Source organism: Canis lupus, chromosome 20, assembly GCF_003254725.2.
Source record: "Canis lupus dingo isolate Sandy chromosome 20, ASM325472v2, whole genome shotgun sequence".
NCBI lineage: Eukaryota > Metazoa > Chordata > Mammalia > Carnivora > Canidae > Canis > Canis lupus.
Window position 1 is genome coordinate 44,841,467 of NC_064262.1, and position 20,292 is coordinate 44,861,758.

General features: G+C 53.8%; 1 protein-coding gene across 2 annotated transcripts in view; it reads left to right on the plus strand.

Annotated features, from left to right (window-relative positions):
* Positions 1–20,108, plus strand: part of ELL (elongation factor for RNA polymerase II) — a 79,217-nt gene extending 59,109 nt beyond the window's left edge. For both annotated transcript variants that reach the window (XM_025458078.3, XM_025458077.3), the window contains exons 6-12: positions 3,594–3,718; positions 10,508–10,604; positions 11,791–12,265; positions 15,289–15,355; positions 15,640–15,811; positions 17,019–17,063; positions 17,759–20,108. In XM_025458078.3, coding sequence (XP_025313863.1) covers positions 3,594–3,718; positions 10,508–10,604; positions 11,791–12,265; positions 15,289–15,355; positions 15,640–15,811; positions 17,019–17,063; positions 17,759–17,875 — 1,098 coding nt within the window. In that variant the 3' untranslated portion in view covers positions 17,876–20,108. The remainder of the gene's footprint in view (positions 1–3,593; positions 3,719–10,507; positions 10,605–11,790; positions 12,266–15,288; positions 15,356–15,639; positions 15,812–17,018; positions 17,064–17,758) is intronic.
* Positions 20,109–20,292: the final 184 nt, after the last annotated feature.

The window sequence follows — 20,292 nt, forward strand, 5'->3', positions numbered from 1 at the left end:
AGGGTCCAGTCAGCCTCTGCATAGGGTCTGGATACAGGGTGGGCTGGGAAGGGCCCTTCCCGGGGATCTCTTCCAAGATTCTCAGCCTACCTCAGAGCCTCAGCCTCCTGGGTTAGGGCGTGCTTAGGGGTGTCACGGACATGGCACTAGCCATGGTGGTTGCTGTCCAGTGGCCATGAGATTGGCTCTGAGTAAGGTCACACCCTCCTCCTCACTGTCTGCGGACACACAGGCAGCAGGAACAGCACGGAGGATCCGAGACTTCAGGTGCCTAAGGATTTTAGAATCACTCAACACATATGTGAGTGAGCAAGAGCTCAGGCTCCATGGTCAGGAAGGCCTCCTGCCGCTCACCAGCGCTGGCCCTGGGCAGGGGCTTTGCTTTTGGACGCTCAGGCTTCTGTGTGTGGCTGCGGCTTGACTCCAGCACCTCTCGAGGGCTGAGCTGGAGGGAATGTGATGTCAGCAGATGGAACCTGTTATTATGGAACAGTTCAGGCTTTAGAACAAGAGCTGCAGGCCTGGCTGCTTTCCCTAGGCCCTTTCCTGTCTCCCAAGCCCCTGGAGGGAACTCAAGGACCCTGGGAAGGTGAGCAGCTTGTTCTGGCTTTGCCATGTCAGCAGGGCCATGCAGATACGTTGGAGCCCTGCTGTGAGGCTCACATGGCTGGTTGTGGACAGTCCCATCTTGCGGAAGAGGTATGGTCGAACCTCCAGTTCTGTCCACCAGCTCACTTGCCCCTCTTGCACCCCGCCTCAGACACTGGGCACACAGACAGTGCAAACACACATGTTGTGATAATCAGTAGTTGTATCTGAGGATGAGCCATGGAGTTGGCTGTCCCTTATGTCATGGGGACCCTGGCCTCGGGGGCTCCACTTGCCAGGAAAAATCTGTATGGGTTTGGCCTTTAAATTTTTAAAAAAATTTTTTTAAATTTTGAATGCATGTGCAAGCACAGGGGTGGGGGGGCAGAGGGAGAGAGAGAATCCTAAGCAGGTTCCACACCCAGCACAGAACCTGACCCAGGGCTCAATCTCATAACCCTGAGATCATGACAAAATCAAGAGCTGAATGCCTGACCAAAAGAGCCACCAAGGTGCCCCTGGATTTGGCCTCTTGAACCACTGTCCCTCACTCAGGTTGTGCAGGTGAGGACCAAGCTGCACAGTTTCTTCCTGTGAGCTTAGGAGTTGGCTCAAGGCCTGTTAGAAGATAGATATGTAGCTTCATGGCTCAGAAGGGGGTTTTTTTGTTTGTTTGGTTTTTTGTTTTGTTTTGTTTTGTTTTTTTGGCAGAGGGGCTTGCCAAAGCATCCAGAAAGCTCCAGAACCAGGAATGATGTTGCTAGGGGACTTGTTTCCTTGGAAAGTCACAGACGTCAACCTTATCCTTGGGAACTCAAGGGAAGCACAGCAGAGACCCTTCCCCTGGGCTGGAACTCAGAGAGAATGAGGCAGGGCTGGCTAAATGCCGGGTCTTTAGATGTGAGCCAGTACTGAAGACAGAGACCTGCCGCTGGATGTGCCTGCAGCACATACTGCTGTCCATTCAGGCCACTATCAGCCCCTAGCATGGCATTCTTGGAAATGCCCTTGCTCCCACCTTCCTCTCTCGCCCTGTTTGTGCCCAGAATAAAGAAGAAGCACATGAGCCCCTCAAATGCAGAATGTGAAACTTGGCTGACCGAGCACACAGATACAGCTGAGATTTACCCTCTGAGCAATCCTCAAATGCAACAGGAACGCCAGGCTCAGTTTTCCGAAGAAATGGGGATCTGTTGGTACTGATGTCGCTCTGCCAGGGGTGCCTGCTTTTTTAACCTCTGAGATGCTGTCGTTCCCAGCCCTTTCCCAGAACCAAAGAGGCACTGTGCTGGGCTCTGGCTTCTCTGGTTGATTCGGATTCAGCAGCCTCCTGTGGGGAAGCTTATCTGGTGTCTGTGAGCAGAACGTCCTTCCCATGTCTACTCTGATTTCTTCTGAGTGGCCCCATCTGCTTTGTGCTTGTGTATTTACTACCAGCTTGTCCTCCCCGGCAGTTGTGGGCAGTAGCAGGACCCCATCAGCTTGAGGAAGGGAAAGGTGTCGGGAGATACTATGGGCTGGGCCTTGTCTAGGCTGGTCATTTCCAGCCTCCCCCGAGTGATCAGGGATTCCGATGAGCAGCACAGACAAAACCACACTCCTCAAAGGCACCTTCTCTTTTCCTTCTGTGAAAACATCCAAAGCAAAGATTCAAAGCATCTGTCTCTGGTGCTGGCGGGGCCTCAGAGAAACCCGTAGGCTCATTCTCTGTGGGTAGGAGTGTTGATGGGTAGGTTGCTCTTCTGGAGAGCATTTTAGCAAGATACATCAAGAGCCATAAAAATGTTCAGAGCCTTTGACCCACCCATCCCACTTCTGGGAAGCTGGCCGAAGGAAACCATCGGCATGGAAAAACCTGCACACAGTGGTGTCTGTTCATGCTACAGAGAAACTGCAGATGGTGTTGCATCCAACAAAGGAAAAATCTGAGTAACTCACAGTGCAGATGCTTGGTGGAATGTTACTTGGTCATTAAAAATGCTCCCTGTAGAAACTCTTATGGCCTGGAGTCCCTTTCAGAAGCCTGTGACAGTGAAGACCAGCAGTTGCCATGCCTACGTTCCACGGCCGTGTGCTAGAGGCCTAGTGAGATAGTCACCAAAGCACCCGCTTTGGAGCGGGGTCTGAACTTCTTCAAGCACCCTTAAGGTCAAAGTTCTGAGTCCATCTTTGTGGTTTTGGAGACAAGCTCAGCCTTCATTAACCAGCCTGAGTAGGGCTCACTGTTTTCAGGGAAGATGGACCTAGCTTGGCACCCCAGAACACTAGCGGCCCCAGCTCCCCCACCCTCCACCATTTCTGCCACAGGAGTGCATACCCGAGAGGGGGGTGTCAGTCTGTTAAGGGTGCTATAACAGAATTACATAAACCGGGTGGCTTATCAACAACAGATGTTTCCTTTTCATGGTTCTGGAGACTGGAAAGTCAAAGATCAAGGCACCAGCAGACTGGGTGTTTGGTGAGGGCCCCTTTCCTGGTTCATAGACTGTCTTCTCCATGTGTTGTCACATGGCAGGAGTGAGGAGGGAGCCTCCTGGAGGCTCTTATAGGGACACTGCTCACATTCAGGAGGGCTTCATCCTCATGACCTAATCACCTCCCAGAGGCCCCACCTCCCAATACCATCATTTTGGGTGTTCAGATTTAACATGAATTTCAGTTGAAATATTTCAAAATATTCAGTACATAATAGGGGAGGCTGGTGATGGGGTCCTGGGAGTATAGATGACAGCAGCTGGCGCCACCACCTGCCCCCTCCCCTACCCCCTCGCTTTGGAGCAAGCCTGTCTGCCAGCAGCTATAAGACATATGCATCAGGATGTGGTGTTCTGATCCTTTTGCATCCCAAGGCTTGCTGCCCCAGTGTGCAGTGGATTTGGCGGGGGTAGAGGGTGATGTCCTCTTTGCCCTGTGTGTCTCTATCCCCCCACTCTCCCATCAAATGCTTTCAGTAACTTCTGTCTCTCCTGGGCTTCTGGCAAGGTGATCCTGTCTATGTCTTACAGGTGGCCAATGTGAATGCCAAGGATGGCACATGCACGTTGAAAGACTGTGTCTATAAAGACGTGCAGAAGGACTGGCCTGGCTACTCAGAAGGGGACCAGCAGCTGTTGAAGCGGATGCTTGTCCGGTAATGCTGCCTCCCATGCCTAGGCATGTCCCCTGGTTCTGGGGCATATGTCATCCTGAGGATGTCGGGGTGGCCTTATGTGGTCCCAAAGGCCACAGGCCCTTGAGCAGGATGGAAAGATCTGGGAGACTTTGGCGGTCTTCCTATTTCCTGGGATGCCCTGGTGCTGAGGCAGCCCACTGTGGCCTCCTGTTGGGGGAAAGGCCAGTCCCTGGTGATGGAGCAAATGGTTCAAGTCACTGTCCTGAACACTAGAATGCCCAACAGAGGATTCAGTCCACCCAGCCTGTTCCACGCTTCCTTTCCCAACAAGCTCCTTTCCCAAACCTGCACATCCCCACAGGCTTCAGCTATAGGCTGCCTCCTTAAAAAGAACCTTTCAAGAACATGAAGCAGAGAGAGACAAAGCAAAACAAAACTCCCCACAGGCGAGATTAAGTAGCATTAATTAAACACATTCCCTCTCAGATTAATTGGGACCTGAGGTCAGGAGTGGCCTTGGTGGCTCAGGGGAGGAGTGGTTAAGTAGGCCCCTGCCTGGCTCAGGCAAGCAGTTAATGATTTCCTTCTCAATTGATGCCTGACTTGGGAGCACGGGCTGTGAAGTGCCATTCAGAGCAGGCTGATACACTAATTAGTCTTTAAATGATTTCTCAGGGACTTGAGTTATTTATGAAGTTGTGGGGTTTTTTTTGAAGTTCATCTGTTCAAAACAGTAATTGCATGTAGACTTGGGGCTACTCTTAGGTGAACCTGGGGTTTCTCCTCAGCCTTGCAGGGCACTCCTCCCCAAGCCAGTACCTGCTTCTGAGCCAGCCTAAGGTCACCACTCTGGGTGTCCAGAGGTCCTGGGGAGGCTGAAGAGCTGTTTTCAGCAGAAGACCACTCCTACCCCCTATACCCTCTCTGGTGTCTCCTGTTGCCCTAGCTAACCACGTATAGGGCCTTGGCCACACTGAACTCTCTAGAAGGGGCGTGGGCAAGAACAAGTAGCCTTGTTGTATGTTTGTGTGTAGGTGGGGTCAGTTAGGAATCTTGGCTCTGGAGCTTTGTGTAATTCCGGGCTCATATTCCTCCCTGCTCCACTGAGTGAGTTGCTAGGACACCTGTGAACTCAAGGCACTCAGCTTTCTCCTGGGCAAGTATGGTGTCCCTCTTTCTGTCTGCACGGGCCAGCTTAGGGATCAACCGTGCCAGAAACCATTTGTTGCCAGCAGCATGTATTGTCCATGGAAGCTTGAATCAGTTGGTGTGCAAAGGTGAGGGTCAACATCATCAATGCCCGCAGACACACTGGAGGTCACCTGAGCCACCTGTCTGTGCAGCTTATTTTCTTTAGGTTGTCCCCCTCTCCCTGAAGAAAGCCCCATTTACAGTGGTTCTTGAAGCCTCATGGCAAGAAGGAAAAATAGGGCCTTGGGGTATTTCTGCTAGTGGGGACCAGCATCACCCCAGAAGCTGGGCCACCTCCTTTTCCTACAGTTTGTTCAAAATTCATACCTGAGGTTAAGCATGTTCATGCTTTCAGGGTCTGCCTGGGCCCCTGGGGCTTTGCTCTGCTCAGACACCCTCTTGCGGTATTGTTTTGATCGTTTGTGCTTCAATTCCTAGTGTGTGTAGCTGCTAAGGCTTGTCTGTCCCAGGTGTCTAGTGCAGGATGAGGCCTCGGCAGCTGTGCCCAGCCCTATAGTCACTGCCCTCAATGCCATCGCCACCACCTGCACTTGTCCCAGCCTTGCTTGCCCAAGGGCAGGTGTCTGCACCAGGTGCCAAGCCATGGCCACCAGCCCCGTCACATGTGCTTTCCATGGACTTGGTAACCTATATTACTGTTACTTTCTCTGCTTTGACTTCTCCTTGTCTTTCACATCCAACTCCAAACTTCCCCCGGTGTCCCATGGCCTTTTGTCACTCTCAGCAGATCAGAGGTCCTGCAGGTTCCCCCAGGAACCGCTGCCCTCTCCTGCCAGCTCTCCCATTCCTGGGTCTGCAGTTCTGCCTTGGTGCCCAAGGGCTGCAGCTCTCGAGGAAAGAACTTCAGGAGGTCCCTTTGCCATAGTGCAGTCAAATCGGATTGACAGTTGGCCAGGTCTGGACCTTCAGCTCCTGAGGACTTTTGCCTTCATGTGGAAGGCCTAGACCCCAGGGCTTGGAGGTTGCATGTCGGCATGGTCACAGGGTTACCTGGCAGGTGCTCAGAGGTGAGTGCGTCGGCCCTCACAGCCTGAAAACTCAGCTCATCCTTCTTCTTACTCTGTGTGCGCTCCTGAAAAGGCTCCCTGTGCCCCATTACATGGGGTGGGACGTGGGAGGCATGGGCCGTGGGGTGTGCTCCACACACTGTCTGCCTTCTGGTATTACCCATTGTTGTGGTCACTCTCTTCAACTTTTCCCAGCCCATCTCTTCTTTGCCATTGTTTATGGTTTCTACTAGTCTTTGGTCTTGTTTTGTGTAGCATCACGTTGTTATTCCATGGAGGTGATGTTATTTTTATTTTTAAAATTTTTATTGTTGAAGTATAGTTGATATACAGCGTTATATTAGTTTCCAGCATGCGGCAGGTGGCTGGACAGTGTTCACCCCAGTAAGTGTAGTCGCCGTCTGTTACCGCACCACAGCCACAGTGTCATCACCTACATTCCCTGTGCTGCACCTCGGGTGCCCATTCCCGTGACTTCTTTATCTCAGAACTGGAAGTGTGTACCTCTTCATTCTCTTCACCTATTCTGTCCATCCCCCCCATGCCTCTCCCCTCTGGCAGCTGCCAGTTTTGTTCCCTGAACTTGAGTCTGTTTCTGTTTGTTTCTTTATTCATTTTCTTTCTTAGATTCCACACATAAGTGAAATAATGTGGTATTTGTAGGACTCACTGCACTTAGCATTATGCCCTCTAGGTCCATTCACATTGTTGCACGTGGCAAGATCTCATCCTTTTATATGGCCGAGCAATGGTCCTTTGTTTCTGTCTCCCACATCTTTTCATCCCCATCTATCAGTGGACACTTGGGCTGCTTCCATATCTTGGCTACTGTAAACTAGGGGTGCTTATATGTTTTTGAATTCATCTTTTATGTTTTCTTTGTGTAAGTACCCAGTCATAGAAGTACTAGATCATATGGTATTTCTGTTTTTAACTTTTTGAGGAACCTCCATCCTGTTTTCCACAATGCAATCAGTTTGCATTCCCACCAACAGGACACAAAGGTTCCTTTTCTCCTCATCCTTGCCAGCACTTAGTTCTTTTTGTTTTTGTTTTTTAAAGATTTTATTTATTTATTTTGAGAGAATGGGAGAGAGTGAGTGAGAGAGCACAGCAGGGGGAGGGACAGAGAGAAAGGGAGAAGCAGCCTCCCCACTGAGCAGGGAGCCCAACCCAGGACTCAACCCCAGGATCCCTATCATGACCTGAGCCATAGGCCTATGCCTAACTGACCGCCCCCCCCCCCCCCCCCCCCCCCCCGGCACCTCAGTTCTTGTCAACAAGATACTAGCCTTTCTAATTGGTGTGAAGTGATATCTTATGGTTTTGATTTGCATTTCTCTGATAATCGGTGATGTTGAGCATCTATCCTACATCTGCTAGCCATCTGTATGTCTTTGGGAAAATGTCTCTTCAGGTCCTCTGTCCTTTCCTAAATCAGATTATTTGTGCTTTTTCGTGTTGAGTTGTCTAAGTGCTTTATATGTTTTGGGTATTGATCCCCTAGCAGATGTATAATTTGCACATGTCTTCTCCTGTTCATCAGGTTGTCTTTTTGTTCTGTTGATGTTCCCTTGCTGTGCAAAAACTTTTTGTTTTGATATAGTCCCAGTTGTTTGTCCTTTTGTTTCCCTTGCCTGAGGAGGCAGATCCATAAATATGTTGCTAAGGTTGATATACAAGACATGACTATGTTTTCTTTTAGGAGTTTTTGGTTTCAGGTCTCACATTTAGGTCTTTAATCCATTATGAGTTTATTTTTGTGTCTGGTGAAAGCAAGCGGTCCAATTGCATTCTTTTGCATATAACTGTCCAGTTTTCCCAGCACCATTTATTGAAGAGACTGTCTTTTCCCTATTGTATATTGTTGCCTCCTCTGTCATGGATTAATGGACCATGTATGTGTGAGTTTATTTCTGGTCTCTATTCTGTTCCATTAATACCTATGTGCCTATTTTTTGTGTCAGTACCAAGCTGTGTTGACTATTATAGCTTTATAATATATCTCAAAATCTGGGATTGTGATGCCTCCAGCCTTATTTGTCTTTCTCACAATTCAGTGGTGTTAACTACATTCACAGTGTTGTACAACTACTACCTCTAGCTAATTCCAGAGCACATACCCCAAAATGGAACCCCATATTAGCAGATAGTCCCATTCCCCTCTCCCAGCAACCACTAATCTTTCTGTTTCTATGGATTTGCCTTTTCTGGATGTTTCATATCAGTGGGATCATACAGCATGTGGCCTATTGTGACTGGATTCTCTCACTCAGTTTACTGTTCTTAAGGTTGTAACATGTATCAGGGCTGTGTTCCTTTTGTGGCTCAGTAATCTGTTGTGTGTGGATATACACACACATTTGTTCATTCACTCATCTGTTGATGGACCCTTGTGTTGTTTCTACCTTTTGGCGATTGCAACTAGTGCTTCTAGGAGCGAACATTTGTGTACGAGGATTTGTATGGACATAGATTCTCAGTTCTCTCAAGTGTAGAAGGAGGAGCGGAGTTGAGGTTTTTGAAAAACTGCCAAAAATGTTTTCCACAACAGCTGCACGCTTTTACATTCCCACCAGCAGCACACAAAGAGGTTTTCCAGTTTTCCCACTTTCTCACCAATACTTGTTATTTTCCGTTATGGTTTGGTTTTATCCTAGCCCTCTTAGTGAATATGAGGTAATATCTCGTTGTGGTTTTGATTTGCATTTTCCTGATGACTAATGATGTTGAACCCTTTCTCATGTGCTTATTGGCCATTTGTGTATCTTTGGAACAATGTCTACTTGAGTCCTTTGTCTTTCTGTGGATGTTAAGGCTGGTGTTTTGTTGTGGATTTAAAGTTTTCATCTGCTTATAGAGTCTCTCTTCTCTTTAAAATGCATTTTCTTGTCTCTGTCTTTTGGGCCCTGACATGTGTTACCTGGAGGCCCAGGGGCAGCCCTTCAAGGCTTTCCTCTGAGTGGCTCCATTTCCTCAGGAGGGCCGCTGAGGTTTCTTGGAACCCTCCGTGGGCCCTTCTATTTCTTCAGTCTCCTGAGGCCACACCTCTGTCCATCCCGTTGTCCAGGTGTGCCTGGAGCAGCCTTCTGGCCTTCTAGAGAAGGCTGGGCTCCTTCACTCCTGAACACACTGGGTTCCTTCCCCACAACCCCAGAGCATAGTGGGGACAGCCCTGCAGGAGCCCCTTCACTGTGGTCTCTAAGACTCTAACCCCAGGCCTGTGAGGTTCTGTGGCCTGGGGCCCTATTTTCTTGGATAAGACAGTCACCACATCTGTTTTCAGCATTAGATAATGCTGCTCCCTTTTCCCCTTGCTCCTTCAGGCATTTTTAGTGGAGCCTAGAAAGAGCAGATGTAAATGCCTCTGGTTACTTCTATGTGGATGGCCAGCAAACTTGAAGTACCCATCTTGGCCACATGTACTGTGTTACCCGGGTGAGCGCTTGCATGTTGCAGACATTTTTTTCTATGGCTTTCTTTGCATTTGGGGCCACCATAGAGGCGGCAGCAGCAGTGGTTTGTAATATGGCCATCAATCAAGGAGGTCTGCTCTGCTCATCACTGATTAAGGTCCGTGCAGACATGGTCCCTGCAGCCCCAGACCCTGCAGGGTATGGAGCACCCAAGGCACCACGCACAGTACCAGGCTGGCTACTGGGTTCTCATGAGACTTGCAGCCTCTGGGATTATAAGAGGTGCATCAGAGAGGGGCCACAAGCACGGTCACTAGTAGGGCCTCCGTTTGCCCTTTGAGTGTCGGAGTGTCTCTTCCCTCTCCCCGCCTGCATCATTATGCTCAGGTACTGGTAGGCCAGTGGCTGCCCCATTATCCTTAAGGAGGTATTGTAATGTTGGCTCCCAGGAAAGTGGGTCCTGAATCCAGGAGGTCTTCCTGTTGTGCCAGTGCATCTTAATCCCCTTCAGCATTTTCTGAAGTTTCTGCAGTAAGCATTATTATTAGGATGAATGATTGTTTGTTTTAAAGATTTTATTTATTTGAGAGAGTGACCAAGAGAGAGCACACACGAGCAGGGGTAAAGGGAGAAGGAGAGGGAGAAGCCAACTCCCCTGCTGAGCAGGGAGCCCAATGTGGGGCTCGATCCCAGGACCCTGAGATCATGACCTAAGCTGAAGGCAGACGCTTAACCAACTGAGCCACCGAGGCACCCCTGGAATGAATGATTGCTTTCAAAAGGAGAGGCCAGTGCCCTAGTGTACCCAGCTCCCACAGGGACATAGCGCAGAGCTTGAATATCTTGTCAGTTTTACTTGGGTCCCTAGTCTCCACAGTAATGGGTGTTTAGATGAGTGGGAGGTCCACTGACCCTTCTCTGGGTGCGACAAGATACTAAATGGGCAGTCCTCCAGGTTGTGGATAAATCTAGGGTGGGATGTGTTCAGCTGCCCTCTGCCAGCCGTGTCCTGTAGTACCCCGTGTACTCAACCCTGCTCTGGTTCGACAGCAGGGCCCACCCCAAATCACTGAGTGTAGGTGGGACAGCATGGTGTCAGTGGAAAGGCAGATGGGTCTGGCAGTGCCCTACTGGTTGTGGAGCCTTACAACTACCCTACATCTCCTTCGTAGGAAGCTGTGCCAGCCACAGAGTGCAGTTGGCCTCCCTGGAGACCCTGCTGCCACCAGTCCTCCCAGGGAACATGGAAGCTCAGCCTCACCCCCTCAGGTAGGAGCATTGGGCAAGGATGTGACAACACGTTGCTGGCGGTGGCGGCGGTAGTTGTGAGGGAGGAAAGTGGGATAGGAGCCAGCGGGCCAGACCTGACCTCAGTGTTTGGACAGCCCATTGCATCCGTGGCTCATAGCTGGGTATTTTCTTCAGTGAGTGAGCAACTGCCTGGCTTTCCCCAGACTGGGGACGTGGGTCTGGTTCCCTGGTGCAGTTCCCTCGAGTACTTGTGAGAGGTATGTGCAAGGAGGGCAGTCTCCCAAATCATGCTGAGCTTTGTGCTCTGTGCACAGCAGGCACAGCAGATGCACACGCTGGGACTGTCATGAAGATTCCATAAAATCGAGCGTGCCAGCTGCGGGCACAGGCCCTGTGAGTGGTGGCTACTGCCGAATTGGTGAATAATCAGGAGGGTGCTCAGGTGGCCCCATCTGTATGCTCTGGCTCATGAGGCCCTCATCCCAAGACCCTAATTTACCTCCCTTTTCTCCTTTGCTGTGGAGGCTCCCAGCCCATATCCAAGGCCCTGAATCCTCCTTGTGGAGAGGTCAGGTCTGTGCCTGCCCTGGCTCTGGGGCCGAAGTAGAGGGCTAACAGCCTCCTTATCCTGCTTCCCCCTGATGGTGGGCCTGCCGCCTACCATCCTGCTCTCTCAAGCCACTTCCCAGGGACCGGGCTATCTATGTTCTGGCCTTGCCTCACATGCCTCAGCCTTCTCACTTATGAAGTGGGGATGCAGCCTGTATCATGTCACAGGATTGCCTTGGGGATCCAGGTAGTCCTGGGTCTGGTAGGGGGTTGTGAGGGAGTCCCAGCCTATGGGGCTGCCCTGTATCCTTCAGACTTGGTTCTGTCACCATTCCCATCATCTAGGAATGATGCCGAATGCTGAGACGTTTCAGACCAGTCCCCGGAGGTGGCCCTACTTGAGCACTCGGGTGGGCAGTTTGGCTGATGCTGCCCCCTTCTTGGATCCGTCCTCAGGGTGGGCTGAGCCTAGGTTAGCAAGGGCCTGGCTGTTTTCAGTGTGCCCCCTTGTGGCCAGAGGAGGCCTTGCAGGCAGGCACTGACTTTCCTGGGGCCTCATGAGCTCCAGGGTCAGCCTGTTGCTCCCCAGCCATTTCTCAGGAGACACCAGTGGCTCCACAGTCTCCCTTTTAAAATCGTTTCCCTTCCATTGTAGAAACGAACACAGCCTCCTGATTTCATCGACCGCCTGACTAGCAAGAAACCCAGGATATCACATTTTACCCAGAGAGCTCAGCCTGCCATCAATGGGAAGCTGAGTGCACCCCATGGCCGTGAGGCCCTGTTGCCTACTCCGGGCCTGCTAGCAGGGACAGATGCCCACCCACCTCCACGGTTGGAGCCCCCAAGGGCCCATGACCCTCTGGCTGACGTCAGCAATGACCTGGGCCACAGTGGCCGGGACTGCGAGCACGGGGAAGTGGCTGCCCCAGCCCCAACTACATGCCTCAGTTTGCCCCTGCTGACGGACTGTGCCCAGCCCAGCAGGCCCCATGGTAGCTCATCACGCAGCAAATCCAAGAAGAAGTCCAAGAAGCACAAAGACAAGGAGAGAGCAGCTGAGGACAGACACCGGGCCCGGTTGCCAGAACACATGCCCAGCCCCCTTGGAGCCCCACCAGATGCCCCGGGTAGGTACCAGGAGGCAGGCCTGGGGTCAGGGACTCTGTGGGAGGACCCTGCTAGGAGCCTGAGCTGTAGTCCACACCCACCATTACGCAGGGGGCACTGCGCCACCCCATGAACCCCTATATTGGCACACCCTGCACATTCAGCTCCTTTGCACCTTGTCTTCTAACACAAGGTCGTCTGTGCCCTGGAGCCTTCTGCGGTCCTGCTATGCCAGGTCAGTGCCAGGAGCACAGAACTGGACTGAGCTGAGGTCCGCGGGAGGAGACCATGTACCGGGAGAGCAACTAGTTCCAGGCTCAGCTCTGGCTGCCCTGAGGTCTCAGACACTGAAAGGGAGCAGGATGGGGCTGGGGTTCACAGAAGGCAGTGGGTGGGGTGCAGTACCTGGTTGGAGAAGACCAGCACTTGGAGCCACAGGGCCTCGTGTAGCCTGCTGACAAGTGAATTTTTCAGCCTGTGGAGACTGGGTTTGGGAAGCTATCCATATAACAGCAGGCTGTAGGAGTCGGAATGAGGTCACATAGCAGGAGAGAAAGTCGGGGGTCGAGAGATCTGGGATCACAGCAGCAGGATGAGGGGTGCAAGGTTGGCTGGGGCTGCGTGCTGAGCCTGAGAACCCTTGGTGGGGGGCATCCCATACACCCAGGAGAGGTGTATGGACAGACCGGCTTGGGGTGGGAGGAGGAATCTTCACCCCCAGAGCCTGGGCCACCTTAAGTTCATAGCCGAGGGCGCCTGAGCTGAACACCCCATGTGGCTGTTAACTTAATCAGCATGGTGTGACCACAAAGATGCAGCTGCACCTGCCACCTGCAGTCTCAGGCTATGTAACTTGCTGCCCTTTCAGATTATTTCCCCAGGAAGGATCCAAGCAGGAGGCATTCCTAGGGCAAAGGGTGGAGTTACTTTCTCCTTAAGGCTTTTTTAATGAGTTATTCAACTACTCTCCAGAAAGGCCTTTGCCAGCCCCTCCCTCTGACTGGAGGGCAGGTGTTGGCAGCAGCCAGGTGGAGGCAAGGCCTGGTTCCCTTGAGCTGATCCTGCCGGGAGAGACAAACCCTGAGCAGGCCCAGCCAGGCAGCACGTCCTGTCCCAAATGGTGAAAGCAAGGCCCTGTGTTCCTCTGGCAGTGCCCAGGGAAGGAGGAGCATACTTGGCGCTCAGACAGCTTCAGATCCTGCCCAGTGCCAATTGGCCTGGTATCTTGTCCCTAGGTTAAGATGAGAAAGTGAGATTTGGCAAACCAGGGAATAGGTGGCCCAAGGGAAAAGATAAGGACAACTAGGCACTAAATACTGCTTTATTCATCTTGATCTGCGTCTCGCAGGAGCCTCAGATGTAACAGTAATGGCCGAGCACAGAGGCCCCTTCTGGGGTGCTGTGTGCTACCTGTGCAGGCAGCCACACAAGCAGGAGCCACCACCTCTCTTAACAATGGCATTGTTCTTTGTGCACCACGCCCCTCCCTCAGACACACTGGATAAGGTTCCAGGTCAGCGTGTGAGGAAGCGTCCTTGCTTTCGTGTCCCATAGGAGAGGGACACCATTGAAGCCCCTCCTCTGTGCAGTACTGTCCCAGCCCTGTCCCGTGATTGCCTCTGCCCCAGACAGATGCAGTGGCCCCCCCGCCTGCCGGGCTCATGGCTGTTACTCAGCTTCCCCTGTGCTGCTGCCACCCTGAACCCATAGCCCTGCCCCTCGAGGCTGCCCATCACTCTGAGCCATGGGTCCAGCCCCGGGTCCTCTGCCCATCCTTGTGCCTGAGCCGCGCTCCTGCTCAGTCCATGGGCCCTCCTGTTGCCTTGGCGTGCCTTTGCAGGAGGGCTGGTGTGCTGGGGTTGGCGGGGGGTGGATCTCAGCCAGCCTGAGCTCGGGCCCACTGGCCTCTGCGGGCAGCATGGGGGCCCGTCTCCCAAAGGGGGCCTTCTCCCAAGGGGAGCCGGGCCCCGGTGGAGGTACAGGAGGAGCAGTGGGAGGGGCAGGTGGGGAGGAGTCCCTTTAGGCCCAGGCCTGTGAGCCAGGGCCATGCACAGCCAGAGCTGCAGCAGGAGGGGGCCTCTGAGGTTTGCCTCACGCCAGACCCAAAGGTGTCTTAGGTGCCAGGTGAATGTGACCCCGAGCCCTGGTTTCCCTATTTGGTCTCTTACCTGGCGAAGTTCTCAAAAGGGCTAAATGAGGTGATACTGACGGGGCCCACAAAGCAGAACACTCTGGAAGGTGTACCTCATGCAAAGCACATGTGGTAGAAGCATGGACTAAACTGTCACGTGTGGGTTCATTGGGCTGCAGCCTCAAGAGGTGGGAGAGGTGTGCTCCATCCGCTGGTGAGTCCTGCGGCACAGGGATTCCCAGGTGGGCTGCATCTGAGAGGACACAGTGTGTATTGAGGATGCACTGCACAGTGATAAAATCTCTTCTGTGCCGGGAAGAAAGGCTGCCTGAAGGAAGCCCCTGGGAAATAGACTAGATTGTGGTTTTGGTCATCTGTCCCCCCCACCCTCCACCCCAAGCGCTGTGGACGGTCTCGTGTCCTCCGGTTCCACCTAGTGGGTGGCCTGGGGTGCTGGCAGGAGCAAGGGCTTTCCCAGGCAGCCTCAAGGCCAGAGACCAGGACACCCTAAGGACTTGGTTGGGCAAGGGCGTTGCTTGTTTTCAGAGTAATGGCCTTTTACATGCAGTCAGTGGAGGCAGCAGGGGCTCTGGGTGGGTCCAGCTCTGGACAGGCTGCCCAGGCGCTGGCCCCGTGATTAACTTGTCCTAGCAGCTGCCTGCTGAAAACGTGCATGCGCCACATCTGGACTCTCTACATGTCCCAGGATTGTGGTTTGGAGACACACCTTGTGTTTGGCTGTGTTGCTTCTGGGTCCAGTGAAGCTCCCGAGGCGGCACCAGCCCGGCCATCAGATTCCCTCTGCCCATCCCGACCCCCTTCTGCTATCTCTCCAGGTCCTGCAGATAACAGACCTGTTATAGAATTCGGTATGGGCTTAGAAGATGGTGTGCATTTGCTCTTTTTTTGTAGGTTTGAATGGGACTTGCAACAGCTCAAGTGTCCCCACATCAACCTCAGAGACACCCGACTACTTGCTGTGAGTACTTCCCTGGCTGGCCTCCCACCCTCTCCCCACCCTGCACTCTCCCCTGCACTGCAGGTTAGCAGAGGGAGGACTGACTTCATGTTTTTGTGTGGGAATTCTCACAATTCTCAACAATCCTCCCCCGTCCTAGTGCCAGGCTCCTGCTGAAGCCAGTAGGTCACCCACAGGGTGAGGGCCGGGGGGTGGGGGGGTGGGCCAGCCACGCAACTATGGGCACTCCAGCCTCTCCCCAGCAGCCTCCTGAGCCCCTCCGACCCCTCTTTGTCTCTCCTCAGAAAATATGCCACCATTTCCTCCTCGGAGCAGCGCCAAAGCTACAAGAATGACTTTAATGCTGAGTATAGCGAGTACCGCGACCTGCACGCTCGCATTGAGCAGATCACACGGCGCTTCACGCAGCTGGATGCCCAACTCCGGCAGCTCTCCCAGGGCTCTGAGGAATACGAGGTAGAGCCCCATGCTATGCGCACTCATCCCTGCACTCTTCACCCGACCTGGGTGAGACAGGCCCATTTCTCATGGGTGCAGCCAAACCCAAGGCCTCCAACCCCACCCGTGGCCCCAGAGCCTGGCCGCTGCCCCTCCCAGGTGAAAAGGCCTGCCACGCTCTGCCAGTGTTTCTCCCTGTCATAGCCCGCCAGGCAGCTGTCCCTGGCCGTTGGCATGGTTTGGGTCCGTCCACAGGGCTCTGCCCTGGGAGTCCACAGGCTCTCAGGCCCAGCTCAGCCTCCCGTGCAATGGGGACACTGGCGACCGAGTCTGCAGTTGGGAGATGACCTGTTGGGGCAGGGGTGGTATTCAGAGCAACTGAAACAGCCAGGCCCTACAGGATTGGGTCACATGGGTCCCCCCGCTGCAAGAGTGCCTGGGGTCCTCTCTGCGGCTCACAGCCCATCCATGCTGTCAGAGCCATAGGGGGAGGGGCTGCAGAGTCCCAGTGGCCCCCTTACTAGGAGTCCCTCACCCTCTGATCAAAGGCACATGGGTTCCCTAAGCCGGCCCAAATTGGGAGCTCAGTGTGGGGGTGTGTAGGGGGAGCTCCAGTCTTGCTCACCAGCCTCCCTCATGCCATCTTTCAGAGCTAGTCTGATTAATTGGAGTGTTGGAGTCTGCCTCCCCTCGTGGGGTCCACTTTGGTTTCCAGAGGAAACAGCTCCTAACTGAAGAAGTGATGAGGGCTCTGAGGAGTCCCGGGGTCTCGCTCTCCTCCCTTCTGCAGCCCCCACATGGACATTCCCTAGTATCCCCCTGCACCCCTAGGTGGTTGGGACAGTGGTGGTGGGGGGGTGTTCTTTGCTTGACCTTAAACACTGGAAGGGCTGCCTCCTCCCTCCCACAGCTGTGACCAGCCCCTCCCACTCTGCTGCCATTGTGCTTGTCCCTGAGGCTGGGTCCCTGGCCCTCACTCCCCTGGCCCAGCTCATCCTCACCCACCTCCTGCCCTGCTTATCCTCCACCCCCACCCCCACCCCCACCCCAGCCTGGGCCTGCCTGTCTTTACTTTGGTCAGCTTCTCTCAGGCCATGCTGAGGCTATTGTCTCAAGGCTGGTGGTGACTCTGCAGGTCACAGGTTATCAGGGGAGAAGGGGTCACTCAGTGGGGGTCTCCTGCAGGCAAGGACATTGTTCGCTTTCTCTTTTGTTTTTCCTCCAGACTACTCGGGGTCAGATTTTGCAGGAATATCGAAAAATCAAAAAGGTAAGTCTCCACCCTTGTGGGGGGTGGGGTGGGGTCAGACTAAGCTGTCTCAAGGTGAGCAGCACTGCAGTCAGGGAAGGGATAGAGGGAAGGAAGAGCCTTGCCTGGGTTGGGGTCTCAGGTCCTCAGAGCAGCTCCTGTGCCCCAATCCCCCATTTACAGCAGAGGAGCTCAGCCCATCCCTCCCTTGGCGCCCCAGCACCCTCCAGCACTCCCCCTCCTTGGTGGGTGCAGCCCCCGGGATCTTTCCAGCTCTTTCCAAGGTCAAGGGAGGAGCTGAAGTTCCCCACCCCCAGCTGCTGGTCTGGCAGGAATGCCTCCTCAGGGCTCTATCAGTTCTTGTTCCGAAGGCCACTAGCTGTGGGTTCGCCACGTGTGTGCCCCCATGTGCCAGGGCATTTCTCTGCCAGCCAGGCCCGAGCCCGGGAAGGAGGCTTCATGACAGTCTTGCCTCTGACCCTCATCCAGGCAGTGACCCTGATTCCCAGGATGAGGCTTGGGGAGGGACAGGCCTAGGCTCTGGCCTGAGGTAGAGGAAGGGTTCTTGTCATTCCTGGTGGGCACTGGCCTACAGGCAGGAGGAGGGGGAGCCTAAGCTGGCCCAAGGCTGGCACGCTTCACGCAGGGCAGTATGGCCATGCTCTGGGATGCCAGCTGCTTGTAGGATGTGGCTCAGCCCTGCCACTCTCTTGCAGACCAATACCAACTACAGCCAGGAGAAGCACCGCTGCGAGTACCTGCACAGCAAGCTGGCCCACATCAAGAGGCTCATTGCCGAGTATGACCAGCGGCAGCTGCAGGCCTGGCCCTAGCCTGAGGCCACAGGGCAGGAGGTCCTGCTTGGCTAGCCAGGCCAGCTCCCCTTGCCGGGCTGACCCTTCTGGATGGTGGGGGAGCTGGGGGCGGGTGGGGGGGGAGCTACGGAGCGGAAAAAGAGATTTATTTAAAAAAAAATAATAAACCCAAGGAAGACATGTTCATCTGAGCCAGCAACGCGGCTTTCAGGGGAGCCCCTGCAGACCTGATGCCTGCAGGTCACAGATCCCGGGGGCCAGGCGTCTCGTCCCCCCCACCCCCCCCACACACACACCTGGGATGGGCTCCTCAGGAAGCCCACCTCCTCTCCTACCCTATCACAGCCCGAGGGGCTTCAGCTTCCCCTCATGAAAGACTCCCAGGCCAACCCGCCTGCCTTTTCTAGTTTTATACAAAAACAGCCACTTTTAGCTACTGCTTATGAGACTTCAGTCTATTTTTGTATGAGAGAGAAAGCATCTTTTCTAAACCTGTGCCTCCCCTCCTTGGACACCAGGGTCCAGATGCCGCCCTGTGTCCTTCCTGCAGTATTACAGATGCCATCTGAAAGTTGTTCCTGAGGACTGAGGAGGGAACCAAGGGGGAGAGGGGGGCACAGCCGGCTCGGCTCCCGCCCCGCCCCAGGCCCTCCCTACAGTCCCGGCCTCTCCTCCCCGCCTAGGCAAGGATGGGGTCTGCTCTAAGGGGGTAGAGGCCCGCCCAGGTCTATTTCGAGAACTCCAGCTGGCCCTGAGCAGCTGCTGAGAGCTGCAGGGGCAGAACAGCTCTCAGCCCACCAGGCCTGCCCTGCTATTTCAGTCCCTCAGCTGTAGGGGGTCACTGGGGGTTTTCTGTGCTACGAGCTCACGCTGCAACAACAGTGTCGGATTTTATTTTATTATGTTCTCAATTTTCCCCCTTTGCTGCTGCTTTTCTTTTCGCGCCGAGACCGTGTGGTCTCCATGCTGTTGACCTCACTCCATCCCTCAGTCCGCTTGTGGGTCTTGGGGTCATCTTAGCAGAGCCACCACAGGGTTTGCACTCAGGGAGGGGCTGGGGGTCATTGGGGTCAGGGGACCCCCCGAGAGCGAGTTCAGAAAACGCACCCTATCTGCCCACTCTGGGGGCATGGGATCCATGGACAACATAATTGCTGCTTAGTAGCTGTGCCTAGTCTAGTGTCCCCCCAGTCTAGTGTCGGGGGGCCACACACGCATGTGCGTGTGTGTGCGCGCTCATGCATGCGTGTATATGTGCGTGCGTGTATGCGTGTATGCGTGTGTGTGTGTGTGTGTGTGTGTGAGGGGGGGGGGCACTGCCAGGGTGCAGTGGGGCCTGAAGTGTATGTTCACATTCAGGGCCACATTCAGCAAAGCCGCCCAGGACTGGGGAAGGTGGAGGGAGTGGCTGCAACCTGGAGCCTGGGGCTCAAAAACTGGGGTGGGTGGGGGGTGCTGCCGCCAACAGTAGTGAGGCGGGGAGAGCAGAATGCTCAGGTAGACGTGTCTGTTTTTCTAAGCCATGGGGCTGCCTCCTAATGGCTTCCCAAAGAGCAAGTGCCCGAGTGGAGGCACCTGCAGTTTGCCCACCCCACCCCACAGGCCCCTTCCTTGGGCCCCCTGGGGTGCCCGGAGCACCAAGGGAGCCCATCCTTCATGTTTCAATAGCTGTTGTTTTGTTTTTCATTTGGGATGGAGTGGGGGAAGGGCCGAGCGGACCCCAGGGACCCCCGAGTTCTGCAGACAGCCGTGTGGTGTGCGCAGACTGTACTCAGCTGGACGCGCAGACTCGGCCGAAGGATTATTTAAGGAGGCTGCAGCCACAGGGCTGACCCGGTCCTCTGCCCTGGGAACCAGTTCAAGGGACTCTCAGTTGAATTTCCTTTTTGTTGTTGGCTTTTTGTTGTTTTTTGTTGTTGTTGTTTTTCTCCTTTTAAGGAATTATGAAGCTAAGAAAAGTTTTGTGCTTTGGGGGTTGATGGACAAAAGTTCTAGCTGATTAACTATGGTCTAACTTATTGATACTGTGTTTTTCCCCCCTTTTAATATTGTACTGTGGAGAAAAACTATTTTGAGCCATGGAGTTGGTGTTTACAAGAACTTTTCACTTTTGCCAAAATGTTACGATTGAAAGGCATCCGCGTCTTCAGTTTCCTAATATTTTCTTAAAAGAACTAGTGTCCTTTTTGTACACTAAACAGGTGAATGCTGATTTTTTCAACATACAATAAATTTCACTGAACCAAACCTAGCAGCCCCAAGTGCCTGGGTGTGTTTGTGTCCATCCCAGCCAGGGCCTCCTGGCCCCATGGGGGGGTAGGCTGGGGTCAGGAGAAGACTGGGCCCTGGAGCAGCCATGGTGATGAGCAGGTGTGGGGCGGGGGCGCAGGGAGGTGGCCAGGTGAGGCTGGCAGGCTGAGGCGATGGGCCCTGCC